The sequence below is a fragment of the Strongylocentrotus purpuratus genome, unplaced genomic scaffold (genome assembly GCF_000002235.5).
Source record: "Strongylocentrotus purpuratus isolate Spur 01 unplaced genomic scaffold, Spur_5.0 spur5_contig_844, whole genome shotgun sequence".
In the NCBI taxonomy this organism is placed as follows: Eukaryota; Metazoa; Echinodermata; class Echinoidea; order Camarodonta; family Strongylocentrotidae; genus Strongylocentrotus; species Strongylocentrotus purpuratus.
The window spans coordinates 1,426,533-1,447,737 of NW_022145551.1; the positions used below are offsets into that span (position 1 = coordinate 1,426,533).

The 21,205-nt window shown below is 40.1% G+C and overlaps 1 protein-coding gene across 1 annotated transcript in view; it reads left to right on the forward strand.

Annotated features, from left to right (window-relative positions):
- LOC100892976 overlaps positions 1 to 21,205 on the forward strand; it is a 37,882-nt gene that overhangs the window by 11,469 nt on the left and 5,208 nt on the right. The window contains exons 2-14 of the mRNA XM_030990411.1: positions 1,840 to 2,766; positions 3,230 to 3,481; positions 3,959 to 4,648; positions 6,041 to 6,280; positions 7,088 to 7,831; positions 8,298 to 8,540; positions 10,352 to 10,468; positions 11,440 to 11,587; positions 12,206 to 12,311; positions 13,681 to 13,819; positions 14,457 to 14,534; positions 15,693 to 15,830; positions 16,694 to 16,891. Of these exons, the coding sequence (XP_030846271.1) occupies positions 1,932 to 2,766; positions 3,230 to 3,481; positions 3,959 to 4,648; positions 6,041 to 6,280; positions 7,088 to 7,831; positions 8,298 to 8,540; positions 10,352 to 10,468; positions 11,440 to 11,587; positions 12,206 to 12,311; positions 13,681 to 13,819; positions 14,457 to 14,534; positions 15,693 to 15,830; positions 16,694 to 16,891 (3,928 nt within the window). The 5' untranslated portion in view covers positions 1,840 to 1,931. The remainder of the gene's footprint in view (positions 1 to 1,839; positions 2,767 to 3,229; positions 3,482 to 3,958; positions 4,649 to 6,040; positions 6,281 to 7,087; positions 7,832 to 8,297; positions 8,541 to 10,351; positions 10,469 to 11,439; positions 11,588 to 12,205; positions 12,312 to 13,680; positions 13,820 to 14,456; positions 14,535 to 15,692; positions 15,831 to 16,693; positions 16,892 to 21,205) is intronic.

The window sequence follows — 21,205 nt, forward strand, 5'->3', positions numbered from 1 at the left end:
ATCGAGTTCCATACAACAACAAATATTAATGAAATTAATTGCAAAAGATTAATGAAGAAAGTGGGGGGGGGGGGGGGGGGGGGGGGGGCCGTGCAATCTTGATCCCACCCCAAAATGTGCCTCTTCAAATGTTTGACCATGAAGGCTTAGAGAGAGAGAGAGACAGAGAGAGAGAGAGGGAGGGAGGGAGAGAGAGAGAGACAGAGAGAGAGTGAGAGAGACAGAGAGAGACAGAGAGAGAGAGAGAGAGAGGGAGGGAGGGAGAGAGAGAGAGAGAGAGTGGGGGGGGGGGGAGGTGGAGAGACAATTTGCAAAAAAGCTGGGTTAATCTATTTATTCTCATTCCTTTCACTATTGCTGTTCATCATCTTTTGACATTTGCCAATAATTTATTGATTGCGTTATTAATTGATTAATAAAGGGAGGGAGAGAGAGAAAGAGGGAGAGAAAGAGAGAGAGAGAATAGAAAATAGATAGTAATAGTTATATTGATTATGACGGTGCTTTCGTGTGTGGGAAAGGGGGCGTGTGTGGAATGGGGGGAGAGAGAGAGATAGGCAGACGGAAAGGTGGTGGCTGGGAGGCGGAGGGGTTGAGATTGATATAGGAAGATACAGTTGGTAAAAATGCATTTCACTCAACTCTTTATCATACAAGATCATATATGCCGGCATAAATGCTTACGACGTTATTCACACGATCAACGACTTCCCCAATTCGATACAAAATTCCACTTTTCGTTCTCTCTCTCGTCCTCTCTCTCTCTCTCTCTCTCTCTCTCTCTCTCTCCCTCATTAATAATTGTATTTGTATGCCAGCGATATAAATTCGCGCTATTCCCATTAGGCACGATTTCCTCTTCCGGAAAGCTATAGTTGTGTTCTTTTCACAACCTTATGGTCATCAATTAAAATGAAACTAAAACGTCAGAGCTATTTTAGGGTATTGTGCTCGCATTTTTTTGTCACGAATCGTACCATTCCATTACCTCATGAAGCTCCATCGTCAAGATTCGTCTCTCTATCTTTCACTCTCTTGCCTTTTCTCTCTCCTGCTATTTATGGATTTCTCGAGGGAGAGTGTTCCACAGCATTATTCAGTCCTTCAGTTCAATTCAGTTCAACAAATATTTAACTAGAAGTCGTATTTTCCCTTTAAAAGACGAATAAACAAAGGGGTGTTTGACAACTGCACGTTCGTTCATTCGTTTTGTTCCTTCCAGCACCCCCCATGTCTGTGGTCTTAGTATAGATACTTTATATGGTATTGATTCAAGTAATTCAAATTATTTTATTTCTCATGCAAACACATAATACAAGAATAATTATATCACAACAAATATGCAATGAAACGATAAATATAAGGAAATAGCACGAGAGAGAAACTTGAAGCAGAGCTTGTTAAAGTGTTAGTTCCTCAGATGCTGTTTTACAATAAAACATGAACAAAGTATGCTTAGAAATCAATAAATAGTCAAATATGTAGCTAAGAAGTGAGTAGAAAACAAAAAGAAAGAAAGCTACAAAAAAGGGAAAATTAATGATTGCAAAAGCTCTAGAAAAGGGAAATTAGATCAGTATAATGAGGGAGAAAAGGATTGAGAAAGAGATTGAGTCGAGAGTCAATTTGGAGAGCGTATGTAGATCTAGGGCCGCGGAGATGTGATTGTGTCTTTTAGAGAAGCGAATGCAAAAAGAAGAAAAGGTCATTTCCAATATCATCTGGTGACCAATGACACACCATTGTCAGGCTATTCATCACGGTAATCGAATCGTTGTTGATTTAGAAGACCACATGGTTCTAAAATGTGCATAACCTCTTTTGTCTTTTTATTCGCAGGAAACCAAACTTCTAATTCTTCCGAAGCTGTGCAGGTACTATCGGGATATTTATACAAAGGTCTTTGAACTCCTTGCTACGCCTTATACACCATGAGGGCCTTAACAGTCCTTCTTTTGACAGCATTGCTGGTTGCTATGGTAACCGGACAGACCTCCTACCCACCATATCCAACATCTTACTACCCGGACAACCCGTACCCGTACCCGGACTACCCGGATCCGGAACCGCAACCGTTCCAGAATCCAGGAGAGATCATTCCTGGCTCTGGGTTTAACATCGAATTCCTGATCAACGCTGCTGGTGGTATCTGGCAGCAGGATCGGGTCATTGATTCAATGGCATATGTTTGTAAGGATGTCCTTCCGGTAGTCGGTTCGATGATACCGGAAGTGGACCCTACAAGTCTGTATTGGGGTTTCGTCTGTGATGAGGTCATCGAAGCTTCTAAAGATCTGGATGCATTTGATGCAACGGGATTCTGCAATGACATAATAACTGTGATCACTGACTTGATATCTCAGGAGAGTGGCGAAAGATATCGCAGACAAGCGGAATATATGGATGATCCCCTGGGTATCATCGAGATCCTGACCAACATCACCAGAGACCTCTATGGAATCGACATCAACATGATCATCAATGACCCATCTACAATCAACACCATCTGCACCAACGTCAAGAAGAATTTCTTGAGACCATCTCTTGAAGATCTCATCTCTCAGTTCGCGACTGAACTGATGAGTGCATTTCTACCCCAGGCAGCTCCGATATGTGACAACTGGGAAGGTTTCCTCGAGGACTTAAGGTTGGACTCCACCTCTCCAGTGTACCATATCATCGAGAAGGCTGCTAATATCGGATCTCAAGCCGTGGGGTACGACGACTTTGACGCGCTATGTGAGGCCATCACCCAGGCCCTTGAAAGTAGGTAACACACACACACACACACACACACACACATGCGCGCGCACACACCAGCTCGCACAAACACAGGCACGCACGCAGGTGCACCCACACACATACACACATGGACACTGATACATCACGGATATAATACAGTGCGAGTCAGAAAAAATGAAAGTTTTGTAATTGTCTATTGTTTGGAGTTAGTGGTAAATGATATATAGAAATATTTAGATATGTCCATGTATTACAAAATACTGCACACCTCTTTTGATACCATATGTCATGCATCCTTGCGCATGATCGGTCAATTGAGGAAGGCCTATACATGATTGTACCATGGACCTACAAGGCCCACGATTGTACACACATTATATGTTTATTCTATTGTATTCACATGAGAGGGTTTCGTGCCTTGATTCAATACCTTCATTATGTATACAGCCTACCGTGTTTTTTTTTTCATTCCTCGATCTGTTGGCAGATGATGACATCAACGCGAGGAGAACATTCTCCAGAAATGTCATCGAGAGTGTCATCGACCTCCTGGAGAACGGAGAAAGATGTACAGCTTTGGGCAATTATGCTATCACCAGCCTCGAGGAAAACAGCGCCCTCAACAGCGGCGGCATCGATTACTACCCGTCTTCCTATTCTATTGATCATCTACTCTATCTTTACACCGGTTTCTGGTCGGCCGAGGACATTTGTTATGCATTGGAGGAAGCATTTACTAGTGAGTTTATTCATAAGTTTGTCTAGTTTAAAACTAAATCTTTGTATCTATTTCACGGAAATGTTCACTCTGTTATACCTTTCAACTGACATAGTACGTGTATTTATATCTATATTTGCAATTATACGTACCCAATAATTCAACACTAATTAACATGCCTATACTGGAATTCAAGTGTAAACTATGAGCAAATGTAATAAAACTGTTAATTTTCCCCCTTTCTCGACAAAGCTCCTTCCTTTTTCTTCTCTTTGTCATATTTCCCAGGTTGTCCCTTTTCATTTCCCCCTTTCACTCTTAACTTAGATAATTGGAGATTCGATTCGATTCGATTTTTGTTTCTTGAATTGAAAATACCTTATTTATTGTTTTTGTTAGTTTCTCCGATAGACAGAACTTCTTTCTGGAAGAATAATTTAGACTTCGCTTCCCAGCAACATTATCTATTGTTTTTATTTCATTGTCGTCTTTATTCAGCCGAAGTGGAACTACCTACCCCTCGAGTCGATTTCATTCCAGGAACGAACCTCACTCTTAAGTTCTTCGTCAACGCTGCTGGGGGTTTGTGGCAACAGGACCGCCTCGTCGACACCCTCGACTATGCTTGTACTGATGCCCTCCCAGCAATCACCGTAATGGTACCTGTCGTGGGTTACTACCGTCACTACTACAACCCTATCTGCCAGGAGATTAGGGAAGCAGCAAGAGACCTTGAGGCTTTTGACTCGACCGGCTTTTGCGACCGCATCATGGATATGATTAGCGACATATCTCCTGGTGACACTGATGGTGGTATTGGAACCTACGACATCGCCGGATCCATACCAGATCCCATGGGCATCATCGGAACCCTGGTCAACATCACCAGAGAACTCTACGGAATCAACATCAATGACATCTCCACGATTTGTCCTAATGTCCATCAGTTCTTAGATCAGCCTCTTCCTGGGATTTTCTTAGAGTTTGGGACTGAGTTGATGAGTTCGCTACTGCCACTAGCAGAGCAAGTCTGCGAATGGGACGCTTTCTTAGAAGGGTTTGGAGTTGATTCATCCTCGTCATATTATCAAATTATCGAGGACGCTGCTCGTATAGGATCTCAGGCTATGGGATATGATAGTAGACAGGCTCTTTGTCAAGATCTGGTCCGCGCAATCTCTGCTGAAGGTAGGTATTATAAAAAAGTACCAAGGTATTATTATTATTATTATTATTATTATTATTATTATTATTTATATACTGCGCTTTTCCCAGAGTGGCCCAAAGCGCTTACAACAAGAAGAATCATACACAAAATAAAAATGAAAACTTACATAATCCTAAAAATCTGGATTACAAAAAAGAAATGTTTTAAGTCCCTTTTTGAATGAAGAGACAGATGGTGATTGTCTGAGTGTTAAAGGTAGCCTATTCCAATATTTAGATGCAGTTATAGTAAAAGTCCTATCTCCAGCTAGTTTCCGTGTGATGTTATATGTAAGACGGAGTGGGTCACTGGAGGCTCGTAGATTCCTGCTAGGGGTGTATAGGGTCAAACAATCACGTAGGTATTGAGGTGCCTGTTTATTAAGGGATTTATAAACTAAAAATAATAATTTAAAAACGATACGATGTCTTACAGGTAACCACGATTCTTTGTCCAAATTCCCATCCACAATCAAACCATGGTAACCACAATCGTAATTTCACTTCGATGGTCACCATGGTTCGAATGGTAGACGGTAATTCAGACAAAGAACAAAGTGTCATGTGTACAATACTGTTAAACCCATCCAGATGATTATTGGATGCATGCTAATATAGTTATGTAATCAATATTCATTTATTCACCGACCACACATTCTATGACACCCAGTTGGAGGTACTCTTCTCAAGAGAGCAACAAAAAAGGCATTCATGAAGCACCTCCATCACTTTGCTCAAAGCAGGACTCCGCTATGTTTAAAATACCTGTCTATATATTTTGGATCATTTGGACCATGTGCTTACTACAAACTGGTGTATTGCGTAATTGCCCGTTTCACCCGTTGACCATTGAATTATCTCATTTCAGTTATATTGAGTTTAAATTCCTTCGTCCCAATCTTTTCAATTATTCAGATACTTAAGATACATAACTAAAATGACTCTAACCCGACCAATTCGCGAATGAGGGTAAAGCTACGGTCACAATTAAAGGTTCGTACGAAAGATGCATTCGTAAGAACCTCCCTGTTTTCCCATGGTCTTTCCGAACTTCCATGGTCTGAAAATCGTTCGTTCGACGTTCGTAACAGTTCGTAATGGCATTGTGACCGAGGCTTAAATTAGTAGCAAGTTCGGTCTGTTGTCATGTTGTCGTGTTGTTATGGCAGCGTTTCACGAAACCGTCGTACAAGTGATATAAGTAATAAGCTCCCCTACAACTCATTGAAACGCGTGTTATTAACTTTAGCACGCATTTCAATCGAATGGCGGTGAACTCGTACCTGTGGCAGTTTCGTGAAACGGTACCCTATAGTGGAGGTGTCTTTGATGTGACTTGGAGTAAAATATAATGTGTTATTTTTGTATTTCTAGGAGACGAAGCAAGCATGACATTCTCCAGGAATATCATTATCAGAATGTTCGAGCTACCGACAGATGCAGATCGTTGTTCAATTCTGGTCAGCGAAACTCTTGAAGGTGTCCTAGAACCAGTACTCCATAATGTTCTTCCTAATGGGCCTTCCGTTCATATTAGCGACTACCTGATTTCTCGTTACACCGGCTATGAGAATGTCTATGAAATCTGTCAAGATGTAGAGACAGCATTCACGAGTAAGCCAACCACTTAACTTTTCAAATTCATGTTGGTCGAGAAAGTGCGCGTGCAGAATTCCACTCATACCCATGAGAATGTGTATGAAATCTGTCAAGATGTAGAGACAGCATTCACGAGTAAGCCAACCACTTAGCTTTTCAAATTCACGTTGGTCGAAAACATAAGAAAGTGCGCGTGTAGAATTCCACCTATTCTCATGGGATGTGTTTTAAAGGCTGTTTTCTCCGGATGGCAAGCATGTTTTCATGAAAACTACTGAAATCAAAGTCACATTAGTATTGTTTACGTGATTGAGAGTGAAAAATAGATAACAAGATTCTGTATTGTCTACCAAAAGATTGTAAAGGGAACATTCTTGTTCAAACAACATGCAAACCGAGCTAACAGGTAACTACATTTTGGCTAGGAGATGTATTGTATTTAATAAACTTCATTGATTGACATCAATAATATGGTTATAAACATATAAATCAATTTACAATGCAATGTAACAAATTAATATTCTGTTTGTAAACATATCATATATGGGGGGGGGGGGCGCGATATCTCAGTCAGTAGAGCAGTGGTCTCGTAATCCGGTGACCTGGGCTCGAAACCAAGTCGATGCGCTAGTGCCCTTTGGTAAGACATTAATTCTCATTACCAGGTCCTTCGGAGAGGACCTAAATCCGTCGGTCCTCTGGCTGCTTACTAACAAGCATCTATGCTTTCTTAGCAGTCAGGTAACATAACCACCACTAACTAAAAAGTAACTATATTTTGGTTAGGGGATGAACATACATGATTTATCTGGTTTATTGCAGGTGAGGTGCCACTTGTCCGTCCAACTTACGGGGAACTCTTCCCTGATTCTGGTCTCACCGTATCCCTTCTCATCAACCTGGCTGGTAGTCTTTGGGAGCAGGACCGCGCCGTCGACTCTTACGCTTACGTCTGCACCGACATCCTACCAATCATAGCAAGGACCATCCCCGACTTCCGGGGGACAGAGAGATACTGGAAGCCAATCTGCAACTCCATTGTCGAAGCAGCTGATGACTCTAATGGGTTCGACGCAACGGGATTGTGCTATGACCTTGAGCGCAGGTTCTCATCACTTCTCGGTCCTGTCATGACCGAAGAGACATACCCAGAAGTGCCGACTTATAATATGTCATCAGAAGGGAATTGGTCGTATACGTATGAAACGATGGTGTATGTCAGTCCGTTTGTACAGCTCCTAATGAACATCTCTGAAATCTACGGGATCGATATCAACAACATAAGCACTGTCTGCTCCATAGCCAGTGACCTTCTAGAGCCTTCCCTGAGTGATCTCGTTCTGGACTTCGGCTCTCGGATCCTCAGTTTCTTCCTCCCACAGGCCAGTCCGATCTGTGAAGACGTCGATGCTTTCCTGAGTAGTACCCTGACATCATTCGGAATTGTTCCGTCCTCACCCTACTATCAAGTCATTCAGGATGCTATTGACATCGCACCTCGCCTCGTAGGATATAATAGCATAGATGCCATCTGTCAGCAAATGAATCAAGCACTTCAAAACGAAGGTAGTTATGGTATTAAATAGAAATAGCTTAGCGATGTGGCAGCACAAAAAGACGCGTCCTGAACGCAAACTGCATTGTTAAAAACCATAATTGCTATCACATCGTAGTATAATGGAACTGGTTTTACATGCACCATCTCGATGAGGCATAATGTTAGTTAAACTTTCATTCAGATATGTTAGAAAATACTAACTATTACGCATTTTTAGTTCCGAATGCGTCTTTTAGTGCCCTATATTTCGCCAAACGCACCAATATATACAATGAGAATACACAAACATTCTTCATTTGAAGAACAAAAAGCAAGTAATGTGTAATATTAGCTTGTTGCGTTGGCCATCAATCTGACTGGTAAATTCCAATGAAGGTAATTTCTAACAAAATATTAGAAAATATAAACTTAAGACGAAGAAAGAAGTTAACCCGAAATATTATCTCTTTCGTTGTCTCTCTTTATTCTCATCAGACATCGATGACCCGGCGAGACTGGATTTTACAAGGGGTCTCATCTCAAATCTACTGTCTCTCACGACCGCTGTGGGGAGATGCGGAAGCATAGCCGATGACATCATCCATGACGTCATAGAACCTCTTATCAATATTGGCAATCCTGGAGAGAGGTTTAACATCACTGATGATTTAATCCATCAGTATACAGGCTTCATGGGAGTGCAACCGATATGCAGGGCATTGGCCTCCGCATTCAGAGGTTCGAAATCACCTTTTTGCCATACCTGCGATTGGAAAGACTTTCGGAAAAATATAAACTTCGGTCACCAAACCCGTTTACTAATGTATTTACATTTTTACATTTTCTCGAAAGCGTTCGTAGATAACCCATATAAACGCCAGTTAGTCATTTTCGTATTAAATGTAATGCACATATCTTTAAGTGCTCGTTATGACTTATTTCATTCACCTTTTACGGATATTTGTATTTCAATAGTCAGAATGCGAATTGCATAAATTACGCGTTGAATGGACAATGAAATTATTTTAACATTGGTAATTTGTCACATTCGTATGTGTTTCTCTTTTTTCCTTCATGTACTAATTGCAGTTGAAAGCAAGTTCCAGACTTAGTTTTACAAATTGAATAGCGCACAAACATACAATCTGGGGGGGGGGGGGGGGGAGGGGTAGGCTAAATGCCCTCTGCCAGCTGGGTTAATTAATTAATAATAATAATAATAATAATAATAATAATAATAATAATAATAATAATAATAATAATAATAATAGCCTAATAGTCCACTCCAAATTTTATTAAACCGAAACGGAAATTCTTTTTGCCCAATTGATCGTGAGCCCGGCAGCCACCGAGCAGCGCCAGATCGACGTTGCTCTATCCCATATTGTCAAAGTAGATATTCATTGATTTTAAATCTAGCTTTATTTTCATTATTGCAAAGTTGAAACTTTGATTCGACAAGGTTATCAAAATTCAATGCTTGGAAATATTCGAAGTAATGATTATTATAAATTACAAAACGCTTAAATACAGCCCCAGCATAGCACCTGAATAGCTCTCCGAACGCTGCTGAGATGTGTGAGATCACAGCAGGGACATGATTTGCACAAGCAGACGATGTCCCATGACATCTCACACATTTTCAGTGCCTGTGTTTTCATCTTCTCTTGAGTTCTTTCTCTTACTTCACTACCGTCAGGCTAAATGTATAATCTATTGCCTCACTCTAAACCCCGCGCATGGTTTTATTTTGATGACAAATGCAGCGATACAAAAATAAAGGAATCTGTCGCTTGTAAACAAAATAAGACGCCATTGTATATTCAGCTGCACACACCGGGGTATGTTCGGCGTTTCAAGAGGGAACACATGCCGTCCTTAATATCAATCCGGGGGCTTTTCAATTTGAAAGTCTGGTTTCTTTGATTGTTAATTAACCCCTATCCTGAGTATTTACAAGCAAAATATTTTAGTTATCAGAATCGGGTCATGTCCCCTTTTGATCGGTTTGACATGCCATTACATTTATATACACTAAACTCATTATAATTTGAGAAATAATAGCTTTGCAATTATGTTCATTCTTTATGGGATGTCGTCTGCTTGGGCAGTATTGGTCCCTGTTATGACGTCATTAAAACATCGTTATTTTTCTGGCGAATCTCTCGTATATCCCAGCTGCTATGGAGGTGGTTGTATTTTATTTTTATAAATCACCCGATATGTAGCTGACCTCAAACTTGTACGATGGCCATCTGTTAGCCAACCAGTTTCTAGTGATACATTAGTTGACATATTTGTGATTTTCTTTGAATTTCACCTTTAAGCCATATAATTAAGCCAGGATAATAATACTACACTTACTTTGCTGGCACCTTGTGCATCAAATGGAAAAATATACGTGCGCATTTTAAATGCAACTACTATTACTAGTATTATTGATACTAATTTTTTTGATTTTTATTCTTCTTCCTTTTTTCTTTCTTTTTGGATTCATTATTATTATCATCATCACCATCATCATTATTATTATTATGATAACTTCGCAGGATGCCCGAAGCGCTTCGATTTGGATGCTTGTGGAGTATGTGTGCCACGACTCGCAGGAAGCATTGAGTATCACTTCACGTCTGACGAGAGAGATTGCACAGGCAGATGCCCCCGAGGTGAGTGCCACTAACCTGTATTTTCAGTTATATACCTCTCTTTAGAAATCTAGCCATCTGATTGTCTCGAAATTAGAGTCGGGATTTTAGCCATTCCCGTAAAGAAACGAACAATGCCAGTACCGGTTAATAGTTCATAAGTGAGATGCCCGCAAGATTCCGGGGACCGGGAAAATAGTAAAATTTGGCTGCGATCCCCATTGGGTTACGTGTTAAAACTTAGTGTGTGCGGGCGCGAATACCATACAGTGCTTTTTTTCTGCGATTCCCATGATTGTAACATTCATGGGTGTCGATCTGTAACTGATACCTATTCATCGGGGGGGGGGGGGGGTGATCTATTCATTCATCCCCCCCCTGATGAATAGGTATTACGTAAGGATCGACACCCATGGTTATTTTCCAGCGAAGATTAAGAGACAGTGTCTCAGATTTTCCATGATGTTTTAACCAATCTTTACCCAAGAAAAGGATAAGGTGAAATTAGTGTAGGATTTTTGTTTCAATTCGGTATATACTTTAAAAGACATATCGTATGCTTTAATAGTCAAGGCCTGGTAGGATGCAATGTCCCCGTGAGCCTATAACACAGCCAGGCCTCTCACAGCACTCGATATACCTATACAATTTGGTCTAGTGGATTACGGGGTTCGATTCCTTGCCGTAGCACATTATGTCATTTGGCAAGACACTGATATACATGTACCGCACTTGTACGCTGGTGTAGGAAGTGGTTTGTGTTCCACTGTCCCAGGCATCACAAGAGGGTTTAAGTTGCCAAAACTTGTCAAAATTGAAAAAGTAGAAATCGGGCATGGGAAGTAAAGAGAGAGAGAGAGAGAGAGAACTCTATTTTTCTTTATCATCACCACTATTATTATCATTAACATTTTTGTTATTATGACTATAATAATTATTATTATTGTTTTGTTAACATTATCATTATCATGTTTGTCCTCGTTTCGTAACAGATGACGAATACGGTGCTATATTAAATGAGTGTGGACGATGCGTAGCAGGGGCGACTGGACGACCCGTCAATGCAGGCATGAATGAATGTGGTTCATGTGGGTACCTTGGTGGCCGTTCCTGTGTCGGCTGCGACGGAGTGATAAACAGGTACAGTTTTATCGAATGAAATCAATAACAAAATGTTTTTTCTAAGGTTAAACATAAATATGGCATGCCGCATAATATTCAAATGTAAAACATGCAAATACAGTTTTCTCTAAAGAGAAAGAAAACAAGAAGAAAAAAAGAGAAACCATAAAAGGGCATGTCATCACTTTATACTTTAAGACACTTATACAAACCAGTAAATTAATGATAAGAATAATAATATTGATAATGATAAAATTAACAGTAATTATAACATTATTATTATAACATTGCATGAATGTGTCCCAATACATTTGGGAAGAACAAGAAGCAAAAACACATAGAAAATAGGTTGCTGATTTCCTTTTATCCGATTTGTATGTGTAATAAGTGCATACCGAAGTCAGAAAGAAAATTTCATACATTAATTGTTGCTAGATATATAGATATGACAAACATTACGGATTGTCCTACCTAGCAACACGGGATGTATGCATTGCACATTCTGACTATTGAAATACATTATTCGTAACAGATGAATGAATTGTTTTGAGGCACTTTAAAAAAGTTTTGTGCATTTTATTTGATTCATTAAATTTAATTAATTACGAAAATAACCTATTGACCCTTTGTTAACAGTGGCAACGTATATGATGCGTGTATGGTGTGTGGTGGAGATGGCACAACATGTACTGAGGTATCTTCTATCTATCCTAATGTCATCCCAGCAGCAACACAACATGAGGTAAACGATCAATCAATATGTCTGTCAGATCATGGACCTATTACGGATGGACATTCAACGTGATTCTTTCTTTAATCCAATCATAGTCGCCGCCTTCTGATTATGTGCATCTTAATGAGAACATTCAGCTTTTTAACAATAACGACTGTGTAAGCATTTTCGGTCATTGACAAAGGAGCAGTTTCCCTCTCTTGGGTTTTGTTTGGATGGTGTGCTCTGTAAGAATGTGTCTTAAATAAAAGCATCCTCAATGGGGAGCAGCAAAGTTGAAAAGCAGATGATTTTGGTGATATGAAATGTATTATTACTGATTCGCAAACTTTCGCACACACCTATGACCTTATAAAACAATTAGAAAGAGATGATCTGTATCAGCCCTGTGCGTTGTAACTCTGGAATATTATGAGGAAATAGGGGGAAACGGGATTTTAAATCACAACCAAAAAATACAAAAATAACCTCTATCTGGTAATATCAACATGTTTTTCAAAAGAAATACATGTACAGTACACGAAAAAACAATTTCCGATTATAAGCCAGAACTGCACATCTATTTTCCATGATTTAGGCGAGTAATTATCTTCTGCGCATGTAGATTAACATGTGTAAATTCACTACCTTGATTCTGTCCCGGCTTTTCGCCGGCGATCATGATGAGACCAAAGGGAAGAAACATGTACGGAATATTATTGAGACGACATTGACGGATACAATCACAATGACTTCGTTAACTTAAAACGATGAATGTCCATCCGTAATAGGTCCATGGTCAGATTATATGTATTTCATGCGCTCTTTTATCTCACCACGTGGTCAAAAGTTGCAGATTAGCGCATAATTTTCATAACATAACGGCGGCTTGGAGCATGGGGTCAAACGAGAGCGATTTGATTCCACTCCTTCTCTATCACCTCCCTGCTTGGATGATGAGCAACCATGAATATCACCTATGTGGTATAACTGCTAAATATGACCATACAATTTTGAACGTTCATCTGTATTGGTAATACTATATTTTCTCTAAAAAAAGACTGGGACATTACACAGATTCCTAATGTCTACGAACCAAAAGACCGGTTTACTTATATATTCAAATTGTATGCATACATTTAAAACAAAGGTTGTTTTGACAGACATGGGTCCGAGTATTGTAGTTCATTCATAAATAGCAGGTCAATGGAATAACTCGTCCCTAGGTCCCGAGGAAAACATCCATCAATTTGAATATGTAAATAGGCCTATTGCGTCAAAAAGGTCAATTCGGGTCACTCCAAGGCTGTAGCTGAGATTCGTGAGGTAACGACTAATATGTTAACATTTAATGAGTTGTACTTTAAAACATGATGGCCATGTTTTTTTCTTCCTGTAGATCACTATTTCTGGAGCAGGATTCGACCCAGCTCCAGATTGTCGATTCAGGAACCAAGTGGGCACTCTGAACCGGCAGGTTACCATGGCGACATCCAGTGCATCCGAAGGAACGTGCACCATTACTCTTCCAGCAGCAGGTAACATAAATATGAAGACTATTTTGGAGATCATATGCAAAGATCTATCAAATTGTTTAAAATATATAGGCCTATAGATCCTATATATATCGAAGTAAAATGTTTTAAAGAGTACTATTTCATGCATGCATACAAAAATGAATACTAAAAATAGCCCGCTTTTATGTGTGCTTACACAACATAGATAGTTATCATTTCCGAAATATCAATGAAACAGAAATAAATGAGATATGAGAGAGATAATAAGTGTTGTTTTGAACAAGGGAGAAAACATTGATTATGTTCATATAACAAATATTAATAATATTTGTCAAATCGGAAACGCTGGATGTGAGGCACCAACAACGCCACCGATTTTCAATTCAAATGGAATATGTGACTACCTCAGACGGATCTGTAACAAATTAAACTCGTCATCAATACACAGGGTCTGCTATCTGCGGAGATGTCGTTAGATAATAATGACATGTTGACTTTTTTGAGGGGGGGGGGGGCGGTATGACAGAGGAGGTAAAAGAATGTATCTTTAGTGTGTACTATGTGTGAACATTTTAACGTGTGTAGGCTTATCTCCTTTCATTCTAGAGGTAATGGCATTTTAAACATTGCATTGACACGGTTACATGTTTTCTTGCAGGCACATACGACCTTTTACTAATATTTCCTGGTAACTCCGAGCCCGTGGAAACTTCAATTACACTCGAAGTCTATGCCCGTAAGTGTCCACCGTATAAGTCCAGCTGTTCCAATAAAGATTTCGGAGCGTTATGTCTAATGACGTATTAGGTTAAGGTTGAGTGGTTAATTTGCTTGACTCTCTGTCCAAGAGTTGAGGGTTCGAATCCCAGCCGACCACCTATTATCTTTTAGCAAGACGTCAATCCAAATTTGTATGTTTTACTTTTTCAGAATGGAGTTAACTCACGAAATATCGAGTTGTCAAGTTCACTGAATAGAATGTTTAGATACTTCATATGATTTTGTTATCATCAGGTTATGCATTTATAATTATGTTAGAAATTTCAGGTGCAATTATTTCGTATAAAATTATTTAATTACTCTATCTAGCTCTATTTCCTTCTTTCCTTCCTTCTTTCCTTCTTTTTGTTCTTTTCCTTTTTTCTTCTTTTGTTTCTTCTTTTTCATCTTCTTCTATGATATTCTTCTTCTTTATCATCTTGATCACCTTCTCCCTCTTCTTCTTCTTCTTCTTCTTCTTCTTCTCCTCTTCTTCTTCTCCTTCTTCCCTATTTCTTCTTCCTTTTCTCCTTCCTCTTCTTCTTCTTCTTCTTCCTCATCGTCTCCTTTTCCTTCATTATCTTCTTCTTCTCCCTCTTCTTCTTCTCCTTCTTTTCCTATTTCTTCTTATTCTCCTTCTTCTCTTCTCCTTCTTCTCCTATTTCTTTTTCTTCTTCTCCTTTTCCTTCTTCTTCTTCCTTATCTTCTTCTTCTTCTCCCTCTTCTGCTTCTTCTGCTTCTCCTTCTTCTCCTATTTCTTCTTCCTTTTCTCCTTCTTCTTCTTCTTCTTCTCTTCTTCTATGATCTTCTTCTTCTTCCTCATCTCTTCTTCTTCTTCTTCATCTTCTTCTTCTTCTTCTTCTTCTTCCTCATCGTCTCCTTTTTCTTCATTATCTTCTTCTTCTTCTCCCTCTTCTTCTTCTCCTTCTCATATTTCTTCTTCTTCTTATCCTTCTTTTCCTTCTATTTCTTTTTCTTCTTCTCCTTTTCCTCCTTCTTCTTCTTCTTCTTCTTCTCCTTCTTCTCCTTTTCCTCCTTCTTCTTCTTCTTCTTCTCCTTCTACTTCTTCTACTTCTTCTACTTCTTCTTCTTTTTCATAATATATATTATTCCAATCTATTATTCCAATCAACAGCGGTTACCATAGCGTCAGTAGCACCGGAAGAGATTACCCTCGATCCAACATCACTTGCCACCTTGACCTTTACCGCTGCTGCCAACTCCAACTTCCAGGCCGTTGAGGGCATAACACCATACCTCATTTTTGAGAATGGTAAGAGATAATTATGTACAATCATCATGATGATAAACAACATAAGCAATCATGGATAATTTCTGAAATCAAAAGTATTTTATCTTCAGAAAACTCAAATGCTTTGCATGTGATTAAAAAAGTAACATTATATCTGGTACAGAATGATCAACCTGACAGTATATTTGTTTTCATGAATTATGGGGAACTCTTTTCATCCCATATTTGTTTCTGCTTCATATACATAGTGGAATTCCCTCCATGTGCATACATTATCAATAAACCAAAACAATGTAAATAATTTTGTCTAAATAGTATAATCATGATAATTCTAGAGCATACTTGGCAATCACCATCTGCCTCGTCATTCTACAAGGGACTTAAAACATTTCTTTTTTGTAATCCAGATTTTCAGGATACTGTAAGTTTTCATTTCATTTGTTGTAAGATTGTTCTTGTTGTCAGCGCTTCGGGCCGCTCCGGGCCGCTCCGGGCCGCTCCGGGAAACGCGCAGTATATGAGTAAGCATGGTGAATAGGTTTAAACGTTTCAGCATTCATTGCATAGGCTAAATGCAGTATAGTGGATTGACTTACAGTAAAGCAAGGCTTGTTGTTACATGCTTGTTGTAACAGTAAAGCCAGACCTGTTGTAGCCCTGCAACAACCCTGTAACATCATTAAGTAGATTCAAAGAATCACAAGCATTGTCTCACTCACACAGTTTCAGAGTAACATGAGTTTAAAAAAAGATGATTTAGAGTGTTCCCGAATGTTACAATCAAGAATAAGGAGAGGGAAAACAAATTATTAAGAAATTTAAAAAATAACTTAATTTTCTCAAAGATATGTTGAAAAAGATTTCTCATGATCATTTCTCGTCAGGTTTGGAACCTCTGGCTGGAGAGATCAGTGGTGATTCAATGCAGGAGCTTACGTTTACCCTTCGATCCCCACCCACGCCAATGGAGTTGGTTGTCTCCCCGTCTCTCAATGGAATAGACCTGTTACCTGGCGGACCTTTCATGGTAACATTCTTCGCACCAGCACCCGCGATCGGCTCACTCACGTTTTTTCCTTCAAGTAAGAAAAAAAAATAAAAATGTATAAATTACATTATTCGAATTACATTCACAGTAACAAATGAAACGGGATGCGTTTTTGCGGGTACTTGAGATTTAATAGAGGATGGAATCTTGTTACCCTGAATATCAACATCATGACAATAATAACAACTACGACACAAACTTTCCCAACTGAATATAAAATACGTTTACTTAAACGTTACACTGCTCCAATCTGCCCCAGGGAAGGACCCGGGTATCATTTTCGAATCTTTTGATCAATTTATACAAGTATCTGCACATGAAAAACTGGATGGAGCCGGCATGTCCAATCCATAGTACTCTCTGCATCAGGGCCGTCAACAGACGAGAACTTGTGTACAACCCCCCACAGCCCGTAAAAAGGCGACACTGTTTCCTCATTAAAGAGGGCGAACAGAGTTTACCTTCTCATATGGAATTTAACTGTGAGTACCACAAAGTGGGCTGTACGTATAACACCCCTCTGCATACAAAGAAGACACACGGTTCCACTGTATTAAACAGGCGAACAGATGCCTACTTTACAGGCGGGTACATGTCGTCGCTGTTTTCACGAAGTGACGGTAGTGAAAAAAAATTGCATTCACTTTGCGTTAGGATTTTCCTCACTACCGTCACTTCGTGAAAACAAGGACGATGTTATAAATAAATAAACAGGATACCTGTTATCATCGGGGCCCTTACCGGAAAACCATAAATATTGAGCTCTGAAAAACTGGATGGAGCCGGCATGTCCAATCCAAAGTACTCTCTGCATCAGGGCCGTCAACAGACGAGAACTTGTGTACAACCCCCCACAGCCCGTAAAAAGGCGACACTGTTTCCTCATTAAAGAGGGCGAACAGAGTTTACCTTCTCATATGGAATTTAACTGTGAGTACCACAAAGTGGGCTATACGTATAACACCCCTCTGCATACAAAGAAGACACACGGTTCCACTGCATTAAACAGGCGAACAGATGCCTACTTTACAGGCGGGTACATGTTATAAATAAACAGGATACCTGTTATCATCGGGGCCCTTACCGGAAACCAATAAATATTGAGCTCTGCAAGATACAATGGCCAATTAAAATAATCCAAATCATATTCTCCAAAACACAACCTTCCCATGGGGTATTCTGCAGCAGTGTGTAATACACATAATAACCTTTATATGTATATATTAACATATATACACATACACATATATATATGCGAAGAGGCAAAAATGCCAATTTCCGCCACACGGGCACCGCCCGCCGCCACTGAGCGTATATATTTTTATCGCGTAATGTACGCATATAAACTGACATAGTAATTTCACCCTAAATTCTAATGGGTTACTTTCGTTTCACTACGCGTTTTAAACGCGAACACGAACTTGAACCTATTGAATTCAACCAATTACCTTAATTTCATTTCAATACCAACGTTGTGCGATTTCGAAGCTTGAGCTAAATCAACCAACTAACCAAAATAACGTGATAACCACCTTTCGTTTTCAACCAAAAACAATAAATTAAACACCTTAATGACCTCGACTGTGACTATGCTCATGAAAGCACTCCGCGATAACAGTAAGTATAGTAAAACAAAGCCACGAACGGCTATATATATATATGAACTAAGTACGCAAACTTGAACGTGAACATATTGAATCCAACCAATTAGCCAAAATAACATGATAACTACATGTACCTTTCGTTTCCAACCAAAAACTATAAGTTAAAAGCACATTTATGGCCACGACTGTGACTAAGCTCATGAAAACACTCTGCAATAATCGGTAAATAAAACAAAGCCACAAAACGGCTATATATATATATATATGTACAAAGTACGCGAACTTGAACTTGAACATAATGCATTCAACCAATTACCATATCTTTTCAATACCCACGTTTTGAAATTTCAAAGCTTAAGCTAAATCAACCAATTAATCAAAATAACGAGATAACTACCTTTCATCTTAAACCAAAAGCAGTCTTCAATGAAAAACGCGTTCATGGTCCCAACTGTGACCAAGCTCATGAGAAAGCTTTGTAATTTTCATTAACTGAAATACACAGCATCAAAATCCGGGTATATATATGTAATAAACTTAACATGTTAATCGTAACCATTAGCCTAATAAGTCTCTTTCGCGTTACATAAAAGTTTTATGCTTTTAAAGCTCGAGCTAAATAAACCAATTACCCGAAACCTAATAACTACCTTTAAACATCAAAATGGGGAAACATATACTGTATATATATATATATATATCTATACGTTAAATAAATCAACTTAACATCTTAATAAAAACCACTAGCCTGATAAGTCTCTTTTGCTATAACGTACGAGTTTTGTAATTACAAAGCTTGAGCTAAATAAAAATAGACCAATTACCCGAAACAAACGTGATTACTACGTTTCATTACGACTTGAATAACAAAAAACTCCACGAAAATCTATGCCATGTTTTCCAACCCCTTAATAAGGCTATGAAGAAACATATTATTTCCGGTCTCGGAGAGATGAATACCATCATTCCTAAACAGCTCGCGCCGCTCGTGCCTGATGCCCAGGTGAGTCAAAGCACTGCCCCCGATCGTGCGGCATATGCGCCTGGCGTGCTTGTTGAGAGCTCGCCGCGTCCGATCAATTTTGGGCTGCTCGTCTTTACTGAAGCCGCTGTAGGTCCTGCGAGGCAAAATATCCGACCAAATGATGCGGGCATTGGGGAAATGTTCGTGCAATTGTCCGAGTGTTGTATCCAAAAGCAAGAACAATTCGTCTTTTTTAGCTTGCCCGACGTCGTTCGTCCCCACGTGCAGAACGATGTGCGACGGAGAGGAACCGGGCAGCACCCGTTGGACATGTCCACTTAGTTGACCTAGCTTAAGGCCCCTCCTTCCTCTCCAAACGACGTTGGCTGCCGACCCCAAACCTTGTTTTCCCTTACGATGCGCGAAGGCGGCTAACCAGTGGATCATGGAATCGCCTATGAGCAGGATTGTACGAGACTGGCAACCTACAGCAGGAATGAAGAAAAAAGGAAAACTTCCGGCAGCTCATTGTTGTTGATAACTCGTTTCAAAATCACCAATGAAATGTAACAATATTGATCTTCAACTGCCTCATGCATAAACATGAGTCAATTATAAATACTATTTAAACATATAGATCAACCCAAATAACTGATAATTTTTCTTAACACGCTTCCTTAAACTCAAATGATTAAAGAAGTAATATGGTACAATACATCATGAATTATGCAACAGGTAGCATATTAATACGAACATATCTCTTATGCGCGTCCGAGGACCAGCGCCCCGTGTTCTCAATTTCCCCTGCGTCAAACCGGTCATAGCGGCTAATGTGGCCGCGCCTTTTCTGAAAGAATGTGAGTAAATCGTGCCACTGGCAGATCCAAAAAGGACAAACACTATTAATTTGTCTGGCCGAAGGGGTCGCTTTCACGAATTGCATCACCGTAGTAGGCGGGGGTTGAATGCGTGCATGATGCTGTGGCAGTCATAAGCCACAATTCACTATCAATGACAGCCCATGATCTAGTGGGTTCTCTTGCTTGCCTCAGCCTAAACTGCGCATCGTATGTGCGCCAGCCGTAGCCGCCAAATCTAGCCGCCGTCCGGACGGTGTCCATATACTTAAACATCTCTAAGGCCCGAACTATATGCTTCTCGGTGTATATAGACGCAAATACCAAAAATGCGCTGGTCCATTGCTCTATTGAGGTTATTCGCGGCACCCCTCGCCGCGGTTGTACCTGCAATGTCGACCCCGACAGGGCAATAACCGTGGGTGCGCTGCCGTCTGGAACGGGGACATTTTTTAGCAAGGCCCCTAAATCAACAAACTCGCCTTTCCAGATTCTATCCCGCAATGCGCGAGGAACAGCTGACCCCAGCACCTCCCGAGGAGTTGCCAACAAGGGAGGGGCATTGATCATAAGCCCCACCTGCTGCGCCTGCTCAGGGCCTCCAATTGAGTTTAATGTATCAATACCCGCGCAAACCAACGGCCTAGAATCGTACTCACTTGCGGATGGACCCGGTCCCCGCTGCTCCACTCCGGGGTTCGGCTGCGGTGCCTGGACGAGAGGCTCTGATACGGGCTGGGAAGGCGGAGCTGTTGCAGTTGCAGTTCTCCGTGGACGTGAGGACCCAGTTCGGTCAACAGTTGTCCACCTGGATTGCTGCTTAGCCTTCGGCATTATAATTCCCGACGCGATGATACAATTAACAAAGTTATGTAGCTAATATAAAGTTAACCAGTTATGAACTCCAAATGTACACAATTCAA